General features: G+C 45.6%; 1 protein-coding gene across 1 annotated transcript in view; it reads left to right on the forward strand.

Annotated features, from left to right (window-relative positions):
• Positions 1-2,178: 2,178 nt before the first annotated feature.
• The window catches only part of LOC309537654 (uncharacterized protein), a 28,771-nt gene continuing 15,526 nt past the window's right edge, over positions 2,179-15,423 (forward strand). The window contains exons 1-6 of the mRNA XM_082232545.1: positions 2,179-2,337; positions 3,189-3,428; positions 5,180-5,296; positions 7,922-7,978; positions 9,128-9,301; positions 9,746-9,865. Of these exons, the coding sequence (XP_082088671.1) occupies positions 3,219-3,428; positions 5,180-5,296; positions 7,922-7,978; positions 9,128-9,301; positions 9,746-9,865 (678 nt within the window). The 5' untranslated portion in view covers positions 2,179-2,337; positions 3,189-3,218. The remainder of the gene's footprint in view (positions 2,338-3,188; positions 3,429-5,179; positions 5,297-7,921; positions 7,979-9,127; positions 9,302-9,745; positions 9,866-15,423) is intronic.

Genomic DNA, 15,423 nt, shown 5'->3' on the forward strand with positions numbered 1-15,423 from the left:
GGTTGATGCAGCAAAATGCATCCATCATGACTGGAGCACTCCCTCTTTAGGCTGCTTGAGAAAGCACAACTTGAAAAATAGTGATACAGTACTGTAATTCCTTGCGAGAAGATGGGATATTTTGGTTACTTGACACCTTTTTGTCTCCCCCTGGTGGGAGCAAGAAAAAGAGAAAGGATTGGGGAGTTCTCAAGAAATATCTTGAGAACATTTGTTGTGATTTAACTTCTGGAATGTCCTTTGAATAATCTCTGTAAACAATTCGTACAAAAAGAGAATGATATAATTATTTGTACTTTATTATTAAACAAATGGACAGATTTATGCAAAAGGTTTCAATAGAACAAAATATGGAAAGGACAGGAATGTCTGACACTACGGAAGAAAATTTATTGTTAAAATGTTAGGGTTTTTTGTATCAGTTTATTGGTGACAATGAACTCATGTTTATGTTGTACAGTTGTAAGTAAATATAATAAAGCAAAATGAAATTGGAAAAGAAAAGAAAAGAAAAGAAAAAAGGAAAGGAAAGGAAAAAGGTAGGATTTTAGCATACCCTTCAAAGTTAGTAGCAAAGGTGGGACTTTGTGCAGAAAATTTGCTCGCCTTACTGCCTGTGAAAAGGGTATGGTTTGTTTTATTTTATTTTAAGAATAATCTGACCAAGTAAATCTATTGTTGACTCCCAAACTGGGAGGGGTAGCTAATGCCACAGAAGACAGAATTGGGATTCAAGATGACCTTAACAGATTGAAAAACTGGACCAAACTAACTAAATGAATTTCAATTGGAACCAATGTTTAGTTTCTACACTTAGGCAGGAAAAACTAGCTGCACAAATATAACATGGGGATACCTGGAATGCCAGTAATGAAAAGTACCGAGGGGTCTCAATAGACCACAAGCTTAACATGAATCAACACAGCAGCAAAAAAAGCTAATGCTATTCTAGGCTGCATCAACAAAAATATAGTGACCAGATCTGTTGCTCGGTCCTAGCTCCTGCCAACCTAGCAGTTCGAAAGCACGTCAAAGTGCACGTAGATAAATAGGTACCTTTCTGGCGGGAAGGTAAATGGCGTTTCCACGTGCTGCTCTGGTTTGCCAGAAGTGGCTTAGTCATGCTGGCCATATGACCCGGAAGCTGTGCACTGGCTCCTTCGGCCAGTAAAGCGACATGAGCGCCACAACCCCAGAGTCAGTCATGACTGGACCTAATGGTCAGGGGTCCCTTTACCTTTAAACTGCTTTGGTCAGACCACACCTGGAATACTGTGTCCAATTCTGGGCACCACAATTTAAGAAGGATGTTGACAAACTGGAACGTGTGCAGAGAAGGGTGACGAAGACGATCAAGGGTCTGGAAACCAAGCCTTATGAGGAACAGTTGAGGGAGTTGGGTATGTTTAGCCTGGAAAGAAGGAAAGTGAGAGGAGATATGACAGCCATCTTCAAATATCTCAAAGACTGTCACATGGAAGAGGGGAAAAGCTTGTTTTCTCCTGTTCCAGAGGGCAGGATCTGAACCAATGGCTTCAATTTACCAGAAGGGAGATTCTGACTAAACATCAGGAGAAACTTCTGACAGCAAGAGCTGTTTGACAGTGGAACAAACTCCCTCGGGAAGTGGTGGACTCTCCTTCATTGAAGGTTTTTAAGCAGAGTTTGGATGGCCATATGTCATGGATGCTTTAGCTGAGATTCCAACGTTGCAGGGGTTGGACTAGATGTCCCTTGTGCCCTTTCCAACTCTACAATTCTATGCTTCTAATGATAATAAGCACATTTATAAATTGCTACGCTGTGGTGTATTCGGTAAAAATGGAACAAAATATAGAAACGCAGGCTCTAAATACAATAAAATCAAGTTAACAAACTTTTTTAAAAAAAATCCCTACAAATGCCAGAAACAAGAAAACATCAGATATAAAACTGATTTTGCACAAATGACTAGCTTGCATTTCCTGGAAAGCTTTCCTAAACCAAATATGTCTTCAGTAGGTGCCGAAGCACCATTATGCTCTGCCCGTGCCTGATTTTGGCTGGCAATTCATTCCAGACAGCTGGAGCAGCAACACTAAAAGCCTCGATTCTCACACAGGCTAAGCGCGCCCCTGGGGCCATCCCTGTATCATCTACAAAGCCATTAAAGGCAGACGCTTTAATTCCCCAACTGCATGCTTTCAAGGGAGGTGGGTAAGATGTTGATCCTGTCTTTCTGTCTCTGCTGTTGCAACGCTCAGCCAGCAGCAGCCTATTTGGGCGAGGCAGCTCTTCAGCTCGCTCGCTTCGTGCAACCTCTCCAAGATCCGCGTCTGCTGACACGACCCTGAGGTGGTAAGGGAAGGGAACCGGGTGCCCAACGCTCAGGGCGCGCCGGGGTGCAGTTTGTAGGGGTTTCGTCCCTGGCTTTTGCAAGATGAAGGAACTGTCTCCCGGATTCTCTTCCATAATCCAGCTTGCTTCTTAGCCCCATCTTCTGGCAAAAGGAGTAACGCACAGTTAAGGGAGGCGCTACAGAAGCCTTGGGGCTTATTAGGGGGAAAGTGGAAGGTGCCGGAGGCTGGGATCTGTGCCGGCTTTGAGGCGGGGGAGACGAAAGCCACGCCCTCCCTGTTTCTACGAAACGCTCAAACATCCTGGGTTCCCAAGCAGCCGACTCACCCTTTGTAGATTATTTGAGGCGCACTTTTTAAAATGATGGAAATGATGGACTTCCGCTTGTCCTGTGACTAGGAAGAATGGTTTTCCCCTTGCCCTGCTCCTTTCCCAGGGAAAACCGGCTCTTTAGCTCTAAATCGGAACAAATTAATTGCTGGGGTTGGACTAGATGACCCTCGGGGTCCCTTCCAACTCAACAAATCTATGATTCTTTGAAAATGCAAATCCGTGGAAAACAAGGCAGGTGGCTGGGCTATAGTAGTAGTAGTAGTAGCAGCAGTAGTAATTCATGTGGGCCAAGGAGGAAAGCTGGGACCTAGGTACAAATTGTTCTGGAAACATTTCCAGAAGCTGTAATGATGCACTTTGCATCTTCATCTGGAGAAAAGCTGAACCACTGCTTTTCTAGATCCAGGCTCTAAATCCTCTGCCACTTCCAAAATGTGACTCTTCACCATTTATTTCTGTGTGCCTTGCTCTCCTTTCCCACTCTATCCTCGTGTCTCTTTATCATTTCTGTTTCCCAGAGAGGCAGTTAAGACTAGAAATTGGCCTCCATGGATCCAGGGGGCTCGAGAACTATTATTTCAACTCAGATCGTGCCCCACAAGCTTTCTGAGACACCCATAGGTCCAGAGGGCTCTGGAGCAGGGCCTCCGACTCAGATTGTGACCCAACAACCTCAGATTTTCTCCAGCGTTGGGGCCAGTCCTTCTCTGCAGGGGACACTGAAGAAATTTTATGCCGGGGAGCCGCTGGCACTGGGGGTGAGTGCAAACAAACAAACAAACAATCAGGAGCTGCAGTGTTTGAGTCCACCATGTCTGCCCTGCACCAATAACTGTCTCTTTTAGGAGCTTTCTTCCCCAATCAGCTTGAGAGTGGTGCTTCTCAGACAGTATCCAGGGCACCTTTGGGTTCCTCTGGAGTGAGATCAGAATGGTGAATTAGCTTGCAGCACTGCTGAGAATGTGTAAAACTGGACTGTGGACCATCCAGATTTTGCTGGACCGGAACTTCCATTATTCTGGCCATTGGCCATGCTGATGGGCTGATGGGTGTTGGAGTCCAGCAATGTCAGGAGGGCTGCAGGTTTCAAAGCCTTGACTTAATGGAAGGGAAGCATGTGCATCCCAACATGCAATGAGGGCTTCTAAGAGGTGGGCCTGCCCATTCATGAAAAGGAACATTTTGGCATCAGCAGGGGGAATAGACCTCTGGCTTAGGGAATGGAGCCAATTATTTCCACTCCTTATAAGTTTTAGGGTTCTGTAAAGGGGTGGGGTGAGAGTTGTGGGAACAGGGCTTGCAGAGTTATCTGTCTGTGGGGCAATATCCAGACTGTCAAATGCACAATCCTTGATTTGGTTTTCAATGTGTGCATTTTATTTATTTGGTTTTGTCCGTGGTGGCTGTGCCCAGAGTGGCTGGGGCAACCCAGTCTGATGGGCAGGCAAGGTACAAGTAATAAATCAGGCATAGGCAAACTCGGCCCTCCAGCTGTTTTGGGACTACAACTCCCATCATCCCTCGCTAACAGGACCAGTGGTCAGGGATGATGGGAATTGTAGTCTCAAAACGTCTGAAGGGCTGAGTTTGCCTATGCCTGTCATAAGTCATCATCATGAAACATCCCAAAGTGATGGATAATAAAATCATCAGGAAAACAGCAGCAGCAGCAACAACAACAACATGTTTTAAAGCAATTCCAAATCCAATACAGATAAAGGGTGTGGTAAGAATCTCAACCTAAAAGGCTTGTTGGGAAATGAAATTAAAAATTAAAAAAGGGAAATAAAGCTCCTCAAAAGCTCCTGAAAAGGCACTAGGGATGGTGCCCGCCTGATATTTAATGGGAGGAAGTTCAAAAGGGAAGTGCTGACACAATAAAGCTTTGATCTGTACGTGATTTGGAAGATCTCCAGGTGTGATGGTACTAGCAGGAGCAGAATGCAGAATGCAGTGATTGGTTTGGTATATAATGGGCAGGGCAATCCTTTAGGTCTCCTGGTATCACTACCTTGACCATAGCCAAGCAGCTAATATGCCACTGGGACAATTGGTGAGCAATTGTTGTGTGAGCAAAGGCTGAGAGGAATACCCACATATCCACTGTGATAGGTAACAAAACGCATGAAACAGACCTCAGTTAAGGTGACCTGCTGCTAACATCCTGCTAAACCTGTGCAGGATCTGAATCTGTTTTCTTGCAGCAAATCAGATCATTTTCAGAGGGCAGTTGCATTAAAACTATTGCAGCAAAAACAAGTCTTGCGGCATTTGTAAGACACATTTATTACAGCACAAGACTTCCGTGGATTAAACCCTATGCCATAATAAAAGTGTTGAGCCTTTAAGGTTCCACTAGTCAAAAATGTTTCCATATTTCAAAAGGGAAAATGTCACCCACCTTCTGAAGTTTATTATCATTTAGGGAACTTGTCATGGGCAAATTATACTTATATCGTCAAGGATGAACAAGATCAGGGTAACATCATGTTTAATTCTCTCTTTGCAGATCACTCAGATACTCATAGGCATCACGGGAATGGCTTTTGGGCTTGTGATGAATGTGGCATCTAATGACTTCTTGCTTTATGCAGTCATAATGACCCCGTATTGGACAGGAATCCCGGTAATTCTTCATATTTGAGCCTAAAAGAAGTTTGGCATGATTCACCTTTGCTCTGTCAAATAATTCCTGTGCTAGTGCTGTGTTTTGAAACCTGCCCCCTGCTCCACATTTGCTGAATGCCTGCCGAAAGCAGGCAGGTCTAACTAAGGACATAGGAAGAGTGTGCTGGATCAGACCAAAAGCCTATCCAGTCCAGTGTCCTGTTTGCCACACTGGCTAATGAGATGCCCCTGGGAAGCTGCAAGGAGGTCATGGAGGCAATAGCTATTGGATACTTGAGTCCCAAACCATTAGGGTCCTAAGAACCAATGCTTTGAACTGTGCTTGGTCATTGAACTCAGCTACATTAGTAAAGAAACAATGATTTGAATGTGCTGTAAACATGCAACAGCAGATGTTGCCAGAGAGCAGGAGATATTTAAATGCGATTTTCCATGGTTCTACCCCCCTTAGTTATACAGTGGTACCTTGGGTTACATACACTTCAGGTTACAGACTCCGCTAACCCAGAAATAGTACCTCGGGTTAAGAACTTTTCTTCAGGATGAGAACAAAAATCGTGCTCCGGTGGTGCGGCAGCAGCAGGAAGCCCCATTAGCTAAAGTGGTCTTCAGGTTAAGAGCAGTTTCAGGTTAAGAACGGACCTCCAGAACGAATTAAGTACTTAACCCGAGGTACCACTGTAATGATCTAATTTCTGACTTATTTATAGCATCCCCTCCCCCCGTGTGTAGATCCACCCCAATATCTACCAATAATCCAGCATCAGAACATTCTCTCAGAACAGCTGAAGTTTCTGCCAGGCTTTCATAAGCAGCCCAGTGTACATTGCATTGCAGTAGTTTCCAGAGAGCATGGAAGCAGTTGTTTTGTTGAACACAGACCCCTGATCTGAATGGGAAAATCTCCCGATTTACCGTATTTTTCACTCTATAATATGCACCAGACCATAAGACGCACCTAGTTTTTGGAGGAGGAAAACAAGAAAAAAATATTCTGAATCTCAGAAGCCAGAACAACACGAGGGATCGTTGTGCAGAGACAGCAGCGATCCCTCTTGCTGTCCTGGCTTCTGTGATAGCTGCGCAGCCTGCATTTGCTCCATAAGACACACACACAGATTTGTCCTTACTTTTTAGAAGGGAAAAATTGAGTCTTATAGAGCAAAAAATACGGTAAGTGGATCTGTTCACCCAAACAGGTCTCCTGGATTGAATGGCCTTTGTACGAGGGATGTCAGGTCGAGTATTAGTGGTTTTCATTTGAATAAAGTCAGATGATGCCCAATCTAACAGTTCTCTTTTTTTTATAAGATATTTATTAAGATTTTCAAAGTATTACAAAAGAAAAAAGAAAAAAAAGAAAAAAAATACAAAATAAAAAAATGGTTAAAATCAACTCCATCTTTCCATCACTTATTTTTCATTAGCTTATTTCCTGGACCTCCTCACGCCTCCCTTTTTTGTATTCCAATTCGGTTTGTTGGTTCAGCAAATCCCTACCCTCTTTGTTTATCCTAGTCTTTAATTTTAAAATATTATGACATTAAGTTTTTACCTAAATAATCCATTTTTCATATTCCCTTATAATATTACAGCTGAAAACCACTTAATTTCTATCCAACATCATTCTAACATTCATCAATTTTACAATATTTCTGTAGATAGTCTTTAAATTTCTTCCAATCTTCTTCCACCGACTCTTCTCCCTGGTCTCGCATTCTGCCAGTCATTTCCGCCAGTTCCATATAGTCCATCACCTTCATCTGCCATTCTTCCAGAGTGGGTAGCTCTTGTGTCTTCCAGTACTTTGCAATAAGTATTCTTGCTGCTCTTGTGGCATACATAAAAAAAGTTCTGTCCCTCTTTGGCACCAATTGGCCGACTATGCCCAGGAGAAAGGCCTCTGGTTTCTTCAAGAAGGTATATTTAAATACCTTTTTCATTTCATTATATATCATCTCCCAGAAAGCCTTAATCCTTGGGCACGTCCACCAAAGGTGAAAGAATGTACCTTCAGTTTCTTTACATTTCCAACATTTATTATCGGGCAAGTGATAGATTTTTGCAAGCTTGACTGGGGTCATGTACCACCTGTATACCATTTTCATAATATTCTCTCTTAAGGCATTGCATGCCGTAAACTTCATACCTGTGGTCCATAACTGTTCCCAGTCAGCCATCATTATGTTATGTCCAACATCCTGTGCCCATTTAATCATAGCAGATTTCACCGTTTCATCCTGAGTATTCCATTTCAACAGCAAGTTATACATTCTTGACAAATTCTTAGTTTTGGGTTCTAACAGTTCTGTTTCCAATTTTGATTTTTCCACCTGAAAGCCAATTTTCTTGTCCAAATTGTATGCCCAATCTAACAGTTCTCTGAACAGAGGCGGAGCTAGCAGCTCTGGTACCCGGGAGCAGGGCGAGCATCCCAGAGGGGTGGCACAGCGATGTAACCCCCCCCCCAAGGATGACACCCAGGGCGAACTGCACCCACCGCACCCCCTTCCTCCGCCAGTGCCTTTGATTACGATCTAGTGGACAGAACCAGACAGTCAGTCCATTTGAGATTCGTTCATTGCCCCTTATCTCTCTCTGTCTCTCCGTCTGTTTCTTGCAGTACCTCATTTCAGGATCCCTGTCTGTGGCAGCTGCTAGCAACCCCAAGAAGCCGCTGGTGACTAACCTCTTATGGGATTGTGTGATGTGAAGAGTCTGATGAAAAAGAAAGAGAGAATTTGTGACTTGTGTTGCTTGCCATTTAAGGCCACTTCCTAGACTTGGGGTTCTGAGGCTGCCTTGTACAATGCAGTACATTGCTTAGAGGTTGCTATCTTAATGGGGCCTGGCAACTGGGGTGGGCCAAAGAGACATGTTGGAGTGATACAGGTCAAGGATGGGGAATCTGTGCCTCCACCCCCGATGTTGCTGGACTTCAACTGCCATCAGCCCAACAGCCACTCATCAGGAGTGATGTGTTGCGTTGAGTGGCAACATATTATCCTCCCCCACTGTGACATACATAACATCCAGAGATTGTTCCAGATAAAGACTTGTGTTCATGCATATGTAAATAGGCTGGCTATATAAGAAAACCAGTTTAATGGGTTCAGATGCCAAAAGATCTCCCCCAAGTTTTTATAAGCCAGGAACCAGAGGGATATTCTGTGAAATCCTCTTGGCACACACAGAGAATGGGCCTGGGTTAAATACCTTAAGGCTTGGGTTCCCAACCTTTCTGGGGCCTGGGGACACATCTGAAAATCCAATAAATTGTCATGAACACCACAAAGTACCCATTTCACAGAAACGCTGGTGATGCTCAGAATTCTGGCCCTAAACAACAATGACAACAATTTCATTATTTATACCCTGCCCATCTGGCTGGGTTTACCCTGGGTGGCTTACAGCATGTCTAAAAACACAGTATTAACATCAAGCATTAAAAACCTCCTGATACAGCGTTGCCTTCAGATGTCTTCTAAAAGTTGTGTAATCATTTATCTCCTTGGCATCCGAAGGGAGGGCGTTCCACAGGGTGGGTGCCACTACTGAGAAGGCCCTAAACAACAGCCAATGTACGTCTACCCTGCAAACAAATAAAACAGTGAGTGCAGGGGGAAACAGGCAGCCCTGTTCCGTCCCCCAGTGAACAATAGGCCAAAGAACCTAACTGTAAAAAAATACAATTTGGAAAGGACAGGGGGCCCTGGCAGGTATCTTGAGGGCACGGTGGGGACCTCATCTTGAAGGCCGTTCTTAAAGGTGCTCACTCTCATCAGGGTCTTTGGCCAGAGACACAATGGTTTTTCTTCTCCATCTGTAGGTGAAGAGCATGCTGGGATTGAATGTGGTGAGTGCCATAGCTGCTGGCCTTGGGATTATCATCCTTTCTTCATCTTTGGCTATTTCAGGCCTGGGGTCACATGCCAGGTATTGGTGCAGGAACCTTGATACAAAACTGGCTCGTAGGTGTTACGAAACCAAAGTCATCCCTGAGGTAAGGACACGTCCTGGCAAGATGATGATGATGAAAATATAAAACAAAACAAAACAAAATATTGATACCGCACCAATCTGTCTGGGTTTCCCCAGCCACTCTGGGCGGCTCCCAACAGAATGTTAAAAATGAGATAAAACATCAAATACTAAAAACTTCAGAACTACTTGCAGGCCATTTGCAGTCTGAAAGAAAGGTGCAAGGGGCCGAGGTGGAACAGCAAGCATTCAATATGGTGTTTCTAGTACAAAAACTCACAGGAACATGGCTGAGGAGCAAGTGGGGGAATCAATGGAAGCTGGTCCATTAAGTGGAACAAAGCACTGGCCCACCAGCCTGACTTTGCCCTCAGCCAGCCTCCACCTGCCTGCCTCCTTATTTACATAGATATATGTGGTAAAGAAGAGCAATTCCTTACGATCAGGACATATCTTTCATTCACAGAATATACTGTCTGGAATGATGGCTGTTCACCTGGTATTCACTATCCTCGAATTCTGCATCTCCATCTCCACTGCTGCCTTTGGGTGCAAGACGGTGTGCTTGAAAACCCACACAGAAACGGTAACATTCGAAAGGGAGTGGAGTTTGGCAATCCAAGCAAACGAGTGGGGATTCTGGAGGTGGGATTGCTTGCTCTCCTGTCTCATAAGGGGTAGGGGTTCTTGTCCAAATAGTATTCCACATCAGGGTTGCAATTCTTCATCTGGGATGCTCATAGAATTTATCCTTAGCTTCACACTGCCAGCTTGCCACTGTGGAGAAGCTAGCATTTAACCAAAAATTACTTTCTTCTCAGAACTGTGGAACTTAAATCCTCCCACCTGTACTCTGGGACGTATGTCTATTTGCACACATTTTGGAAACAACAAGCGCTCAGTTAAAATGAAGGCATTTCGGATTGCACTTCCCAGTTCCTCATTATAGGGGAAATAATATTTGAGCCAAACCTCTGAGAGAATGACTCCTCTGCAGGCAGCTTTCTAGGCTGTTGCCATTCTGGGCAATCAGTTGATTGTTGGGCTTGAACAGGTCCACGTGCAGAGCTTTTCAAATCTTCATGATCAGCTGATCGTCCAAGCAGGCAAAAATGGGTCACCTGACATTTTGACATCATGCCATTGACAGGTGGGTTACCTCGCTCACCAGTCAAACTTTGCCCAATGGGGTGGGAGAGATAAGGATGCAGTTTGTCACCCCTTTTTTAGCTCATAAAGCTGCTTAGATAAGACTGATGGTGTGTGAGTAATGCTTTAAAAAAAATTGAGGCCAGAAATGAGGTTAAACAACATTTCTGGTGTTCAGAGGTGGGATGCCCTCCCTAGTCCCTTGCCTCTCCCCATGAATAGCAAAAATTATGGAAAACTGCACAATACTATGCAAAACCTAAGAAATTGTGCAACATTGTCATTCAGAATTTAGACCTTTTAGGGGGCAAAATGGCAGAGTCCATAGTCTGGATACCAGTTCTGAGATTTCCACATGATGTCAAATATGATATTCAGAGCTGGCAGGTGACGGTGAGGTATTGGAGGACATAGCTATTTGTCATGCTTCAAGGAATCAGCTTCCTCTCCACCTTGGCAGTAGATAAGGAGTCTTATTGCCAGTTAGAAACTTTAATAATCACAGCAAGAGAACAAAAATCCCATCTCCTAGAAATGGCGGTGCTCCCAATTAAGAATTCCACCCCCTTTTACGTCTACTTCTTGTAATCTGATCTTGCACCCTCTGTGCTTTGTGTGCTTTCTGCTCTGCCACTCTCTTCTTGACCTTGGGCTGAGCAGAGAAATGCTTTCCAGAGACAGTGAATCTGTTAACTCTATCTCTCCCTCAGTGTTTCTTCTCCTAGCTCTTCCCCATCCAGTATTTCCCAGCTTCTGCCTTCTGAACTATGTCCCTCTGCAAACCACTGTTCCAAATCTATACTGTCCTCCTGCTCTTGGGAAAATTCAGGATCCGGATCAGGAGCAGAGGGATGCTTCCACCATTCCTCAGTGCAGGCCCCTCAGCACGGTCCCTGACACTATTTGGGCTACATAGCCTGCCCCTGCCCCTATTAAGCTGAGCAGCAGACCAACACTCTCCCAGGCTGATTTTCTTCCTTTCTTCAGGTTGTGGTGGTTTACCAGAACACGATTCTGGACAGTGCTAATGCTGCCAATCTCCCGGCTTCTGGCAAGGATGCAGAGAACACCTGAACTGTCGCTTCTTCCATGCAATGGTCCTGGAGTCCTTTCTCAAAATCAAGAGCAGAAAGATTCAGACTTTTTCATCCGTATGTACATATATTCCAAATAGGCTTCTTAACAGATCTCCAATGAAAAGGATAATCTGCCCAAGACAACATATACCATGAACTATAAAAAACAGGATAAATAGGCATGGAGAACCCTGATGACAATGAAGAATGGCCTTGAGCCATCAGAACTTTAAAATTTTGGATCAAAATCTAAACTTGGTGTGATATATGACATGCCTAAAGCCCAACTAGGGATGAATGGGAATCTTTAAAATCAATTCATATCTACCAAAGGGATCTAGGCAAAAGTGGTTTTCTGTTTTGCAAGCTGTCTGGAACCCTTAGCAATTGACTTTTGATAGATTCTCAGTAGTGCTAATTACTGACATTACTAATCTGAAAATGGTAATTAAGAGGAATATACATAGTGTTACCTTGACACTACTGCTATAATTTATAAAGTATCAATCGCAATTTCAGTGGGACACTTGGGTATGTTTCGTCTTCCAAATTCCATTGCAGGGAGGTGTTTTTTGAGGGTCACCATTGTTGAGAAGCCTTGCTCACAAACTGTTAATAAACCTATGACCCCAGTAAATTTGCTAATATGTCATTGCTGTCATTTCTTCTTTCTCTATGTTTGATACTAAAAAACCCCTGTAGATTTGACGGAGAGGATTTATTTCTGTATATGAATTTATTTATCCACTGAAATATTGCAAATAAATTGCATATCATATCTTACTATATAATAAAATTGGAAGGTGTCACCACTCTGTTTTCATTGGCTGTTTTTCAAGATTCTAAAGGCAAGGGCAGCATGAGGTTGCTTTGAAAAACATTGTGATGATGCAGGGTGGGGAGAGAATTGAGTCAAAGCAAATGAAAAAGTACTATATCTCTTAATTCTCAGGGTGCATTTATTCATTTCATAAAATCTATATATACTGCTTGACGGGGTTTTTTTGTTTTTTTTTAAAAAAGTGGTATATGAAAGTGTGTTCACATTACCACTTATTCTGCATCCAATGTTCTCCTGCTGTTGATTTTTGAAATCACATTCCCATCATGCTAGTTACAGTCATCATAGTGATCCTGTAGTTTCTTCACAAAGACTTCTGTCTGATCCTGTCTCTCTCTCCCCCCCTCCCTCCACCTCAAAACATCAGTCTGACTAGGAAACTGGATATGGAGTAAACTGTGATGTGAACACTTTCTAAGAATGACATTTGAGTCAGGGGCAGACAGCTTCATGAAAAGGAGTTTTTTGGGGGTGAGGTGGGCATTGCTGGCCCCAGAATCCAAAAAGGTCACACGGGTCCTAGAATCATAGAGTTGGAAGAGACCACAAGGGCCATCGAGTCCAACCCCCTGCCAAGCAGGAAACACCATCAGAGCACTCCTGACATATGGTTGTCAAGCCTCTGCTTAAAGACCTCCAAAGGAGGAGACTCCACCACACTCCTTGGCAGCAAATTCCACTGTCGAACAGCTCTTACTGTCAGGAAGTTCTTCCTAATGTTTAGGTGGAATCTTCTTTCTTGTAGTTTGGATCCATTGCTCCGTGTCCGCTTCTCTGAAGCAGCAGAAAACAACCTTTCTCCCTCCTCTATGTGACATCCTTTTATATATTTGAACATGGCTATCATATCACCCCTTAACCTCCTCTTCTCCAGGCTAAACATGCCCAGCTCCCTTAGCCGTTCCTCATAAGGCATCGTTTCCAGGCCTTTGACCATTTTGGTTGCCCTCCTCTGGACACGTTCCAGTTTGTCAGTGTCCTTCTTGAATTGTGGTGCCCAGAACTGGACACAGTACTCCAGGTGAGGTCTGACCAGAGCAGAATACAGTGGCACTATTACTTCCCTTGATCTAGATGCTATACTCCTATTGATGCAGCCCAGAATTGCATTGGCTTTTTTAGCTGCCACGTCACACTGTTGGCTCATGTCAAGTTTGTGGTCAACCAAGACTCCTAGATCCTTTTCACATGTACTGCTCTCAAGCCAGGTGTCCCCCATCTTGTATTTGTGCCTCTCATTTTTTTTGCCCAAGTGCAATATTTTACATTTCTCCCTGTTAAAATTCATCTTGTTTGTTTTGGCCCAGTTTTCTAATCTGTCAAGGTCGTTTTTAAGTGTGATCCTGTCCTCTGGGGTGTTAGCCACCCCTCCCAGTTTGGTGTCATCTGCAAATTTGATCAGGATGCCCTTGAGTCCATCATCCAAGTCGTTGATAAAGATGTTGAATAAGACCGGGCCCAAGACAGAACCCTGTGGCACCCCACTAGTCACTCTTCGGGTGAAGCCAGCGGCGTAGCGTGAGTTGTCAGCACCCGGGGCAACGCAAGTAATTTGCGCCCCCTAACCCGGGGCAAGGCAAGTAATTTGCGCCCCCCAACCCCAAACCTGCGAGTTGCCGCTGGCGCTGCCGCGCAAACAACGCTGCTTGCCCGGAGGAGGATGGAGGCAGAAGCAGCTGCCGCCTGTGGCTGGGCCGAGGGGATGGCGGCGGCGGCAGGGTGCAGAGGCTGCCCGTGCCCGGCCAGGCGTCGGTGGCGGCGTCGGCGCTGCTGCAGCGGCTGCTCCTCCTGCGAGCAGTGAGCGGAGCGCAGCCACAGCGACGGCGGGGGGCGCGCGCGCTAGGGCGCAAGGCTGGCGGTGGCGGCGGGGAGCCCGGCGGAGGAAGAAACTTGTCCCTTCCCTCTGGACTCGCGCCCCCCCAGATGTTGCGCCCGGTGCGGCTGGCACCCCTGGCACCCCCCACGCTACGCCACTGGGTGAAGCCATCCCCACACCCCCTCTGTGATGTGAATAACACCGTGCAAATGCAGTTTTTTAAACAGAAGCAGGGGGTCCACGACCTTTTAAGCTGCTAATGTAAACGGTACCCTTAGAACCGGTTCGTTTGCAAAACTCCGTTCAGAGTTCTCCCACGCAGAAAGCCAGTTTCGTCCCACCACCCATCTCCTCTTTTGAGCTGCTTAGTTTTCAGTGGGGCGGTGGGGCCGTTGCTGCTGCTGTCGTTGGGCATGTGGGAGCCGGCAACTTTTGCTGCGACCTGCCTCAAATTGCGCAGGGGTCGTCCTAATCCTTGCATCGGGATTTCCCTCCCACCCTCCACCTCCTGACCAGCTCCCGATTTACGATGCCGCCTACGATTTCTTCCGGCAACGAATCGGTTAATAATAATGCCCACTTGCCAGGAGGAATGTGCTGGCAGAAGAGTAGCAGCCGCAGCTCTTGCGCTGTTGCTCTCCGAGTCCTCCGCCCGCGTGACGTGTGCTTGATCATGGGCGTCGCGGGCGGGGAAGCAGATCAGACCTCTCTTCTGTCAATCGCCCTCGTTCTCCGGTGGGGTCCGGCTCAGAGGAGAGCTGGGAGGTGCGTGCAAAGCGGGTGGGGGCTTGCGGAGCGGTGAGTCGGCTTTGCAGCTGGCGGCAGGGCTGAGGGTGGGTAAACCCATCCCCGATTTCCCTTCTCCCGTCTGAATCCTCCCACCAGCCGGAGGGAAAAACGAGGCCAGCATCTCTCCTCGTGCCCGTTTCTACACTTAGCCTTGCCAGGGGGAAATCTCTGGCCTCCCAGTTACCAGGACGACCAACACAGTTGCCAACTTTTTGTTCTGGCCCCTGTGACTTTGACCTTAACCCTAGTTTTGTTGGTTTGCGATTCGTCGGCTTCTCCCCGCCCCCTCTTCATTTTTACCCCATCGCTGTGATAAATCATTAGACCAGGGGTAGGACTGGGAGTGGAGACATTCAGGTCATGTATCCACAGCAGAGGAACAACGGCTGGGAGGAGTGCAGAAGGCCATGGTGCGCTTGTAGCAGCAGAATTGGACACCTTCATCTGCCTCGCCTGCAATGAAATAGGTCTCT

The sequence above is a fragment of the Podarcis vaucheri genome, assembly GCF_965113315.1.
Source record: "Podarcis vaucheri genome assembly, chromosome: 7".
NCBI lineage: Eukaryota > Metazoa > Chordata > Lepidosauria > Squamata > Lacertidae > Podarcis > Podarcis vaucheri.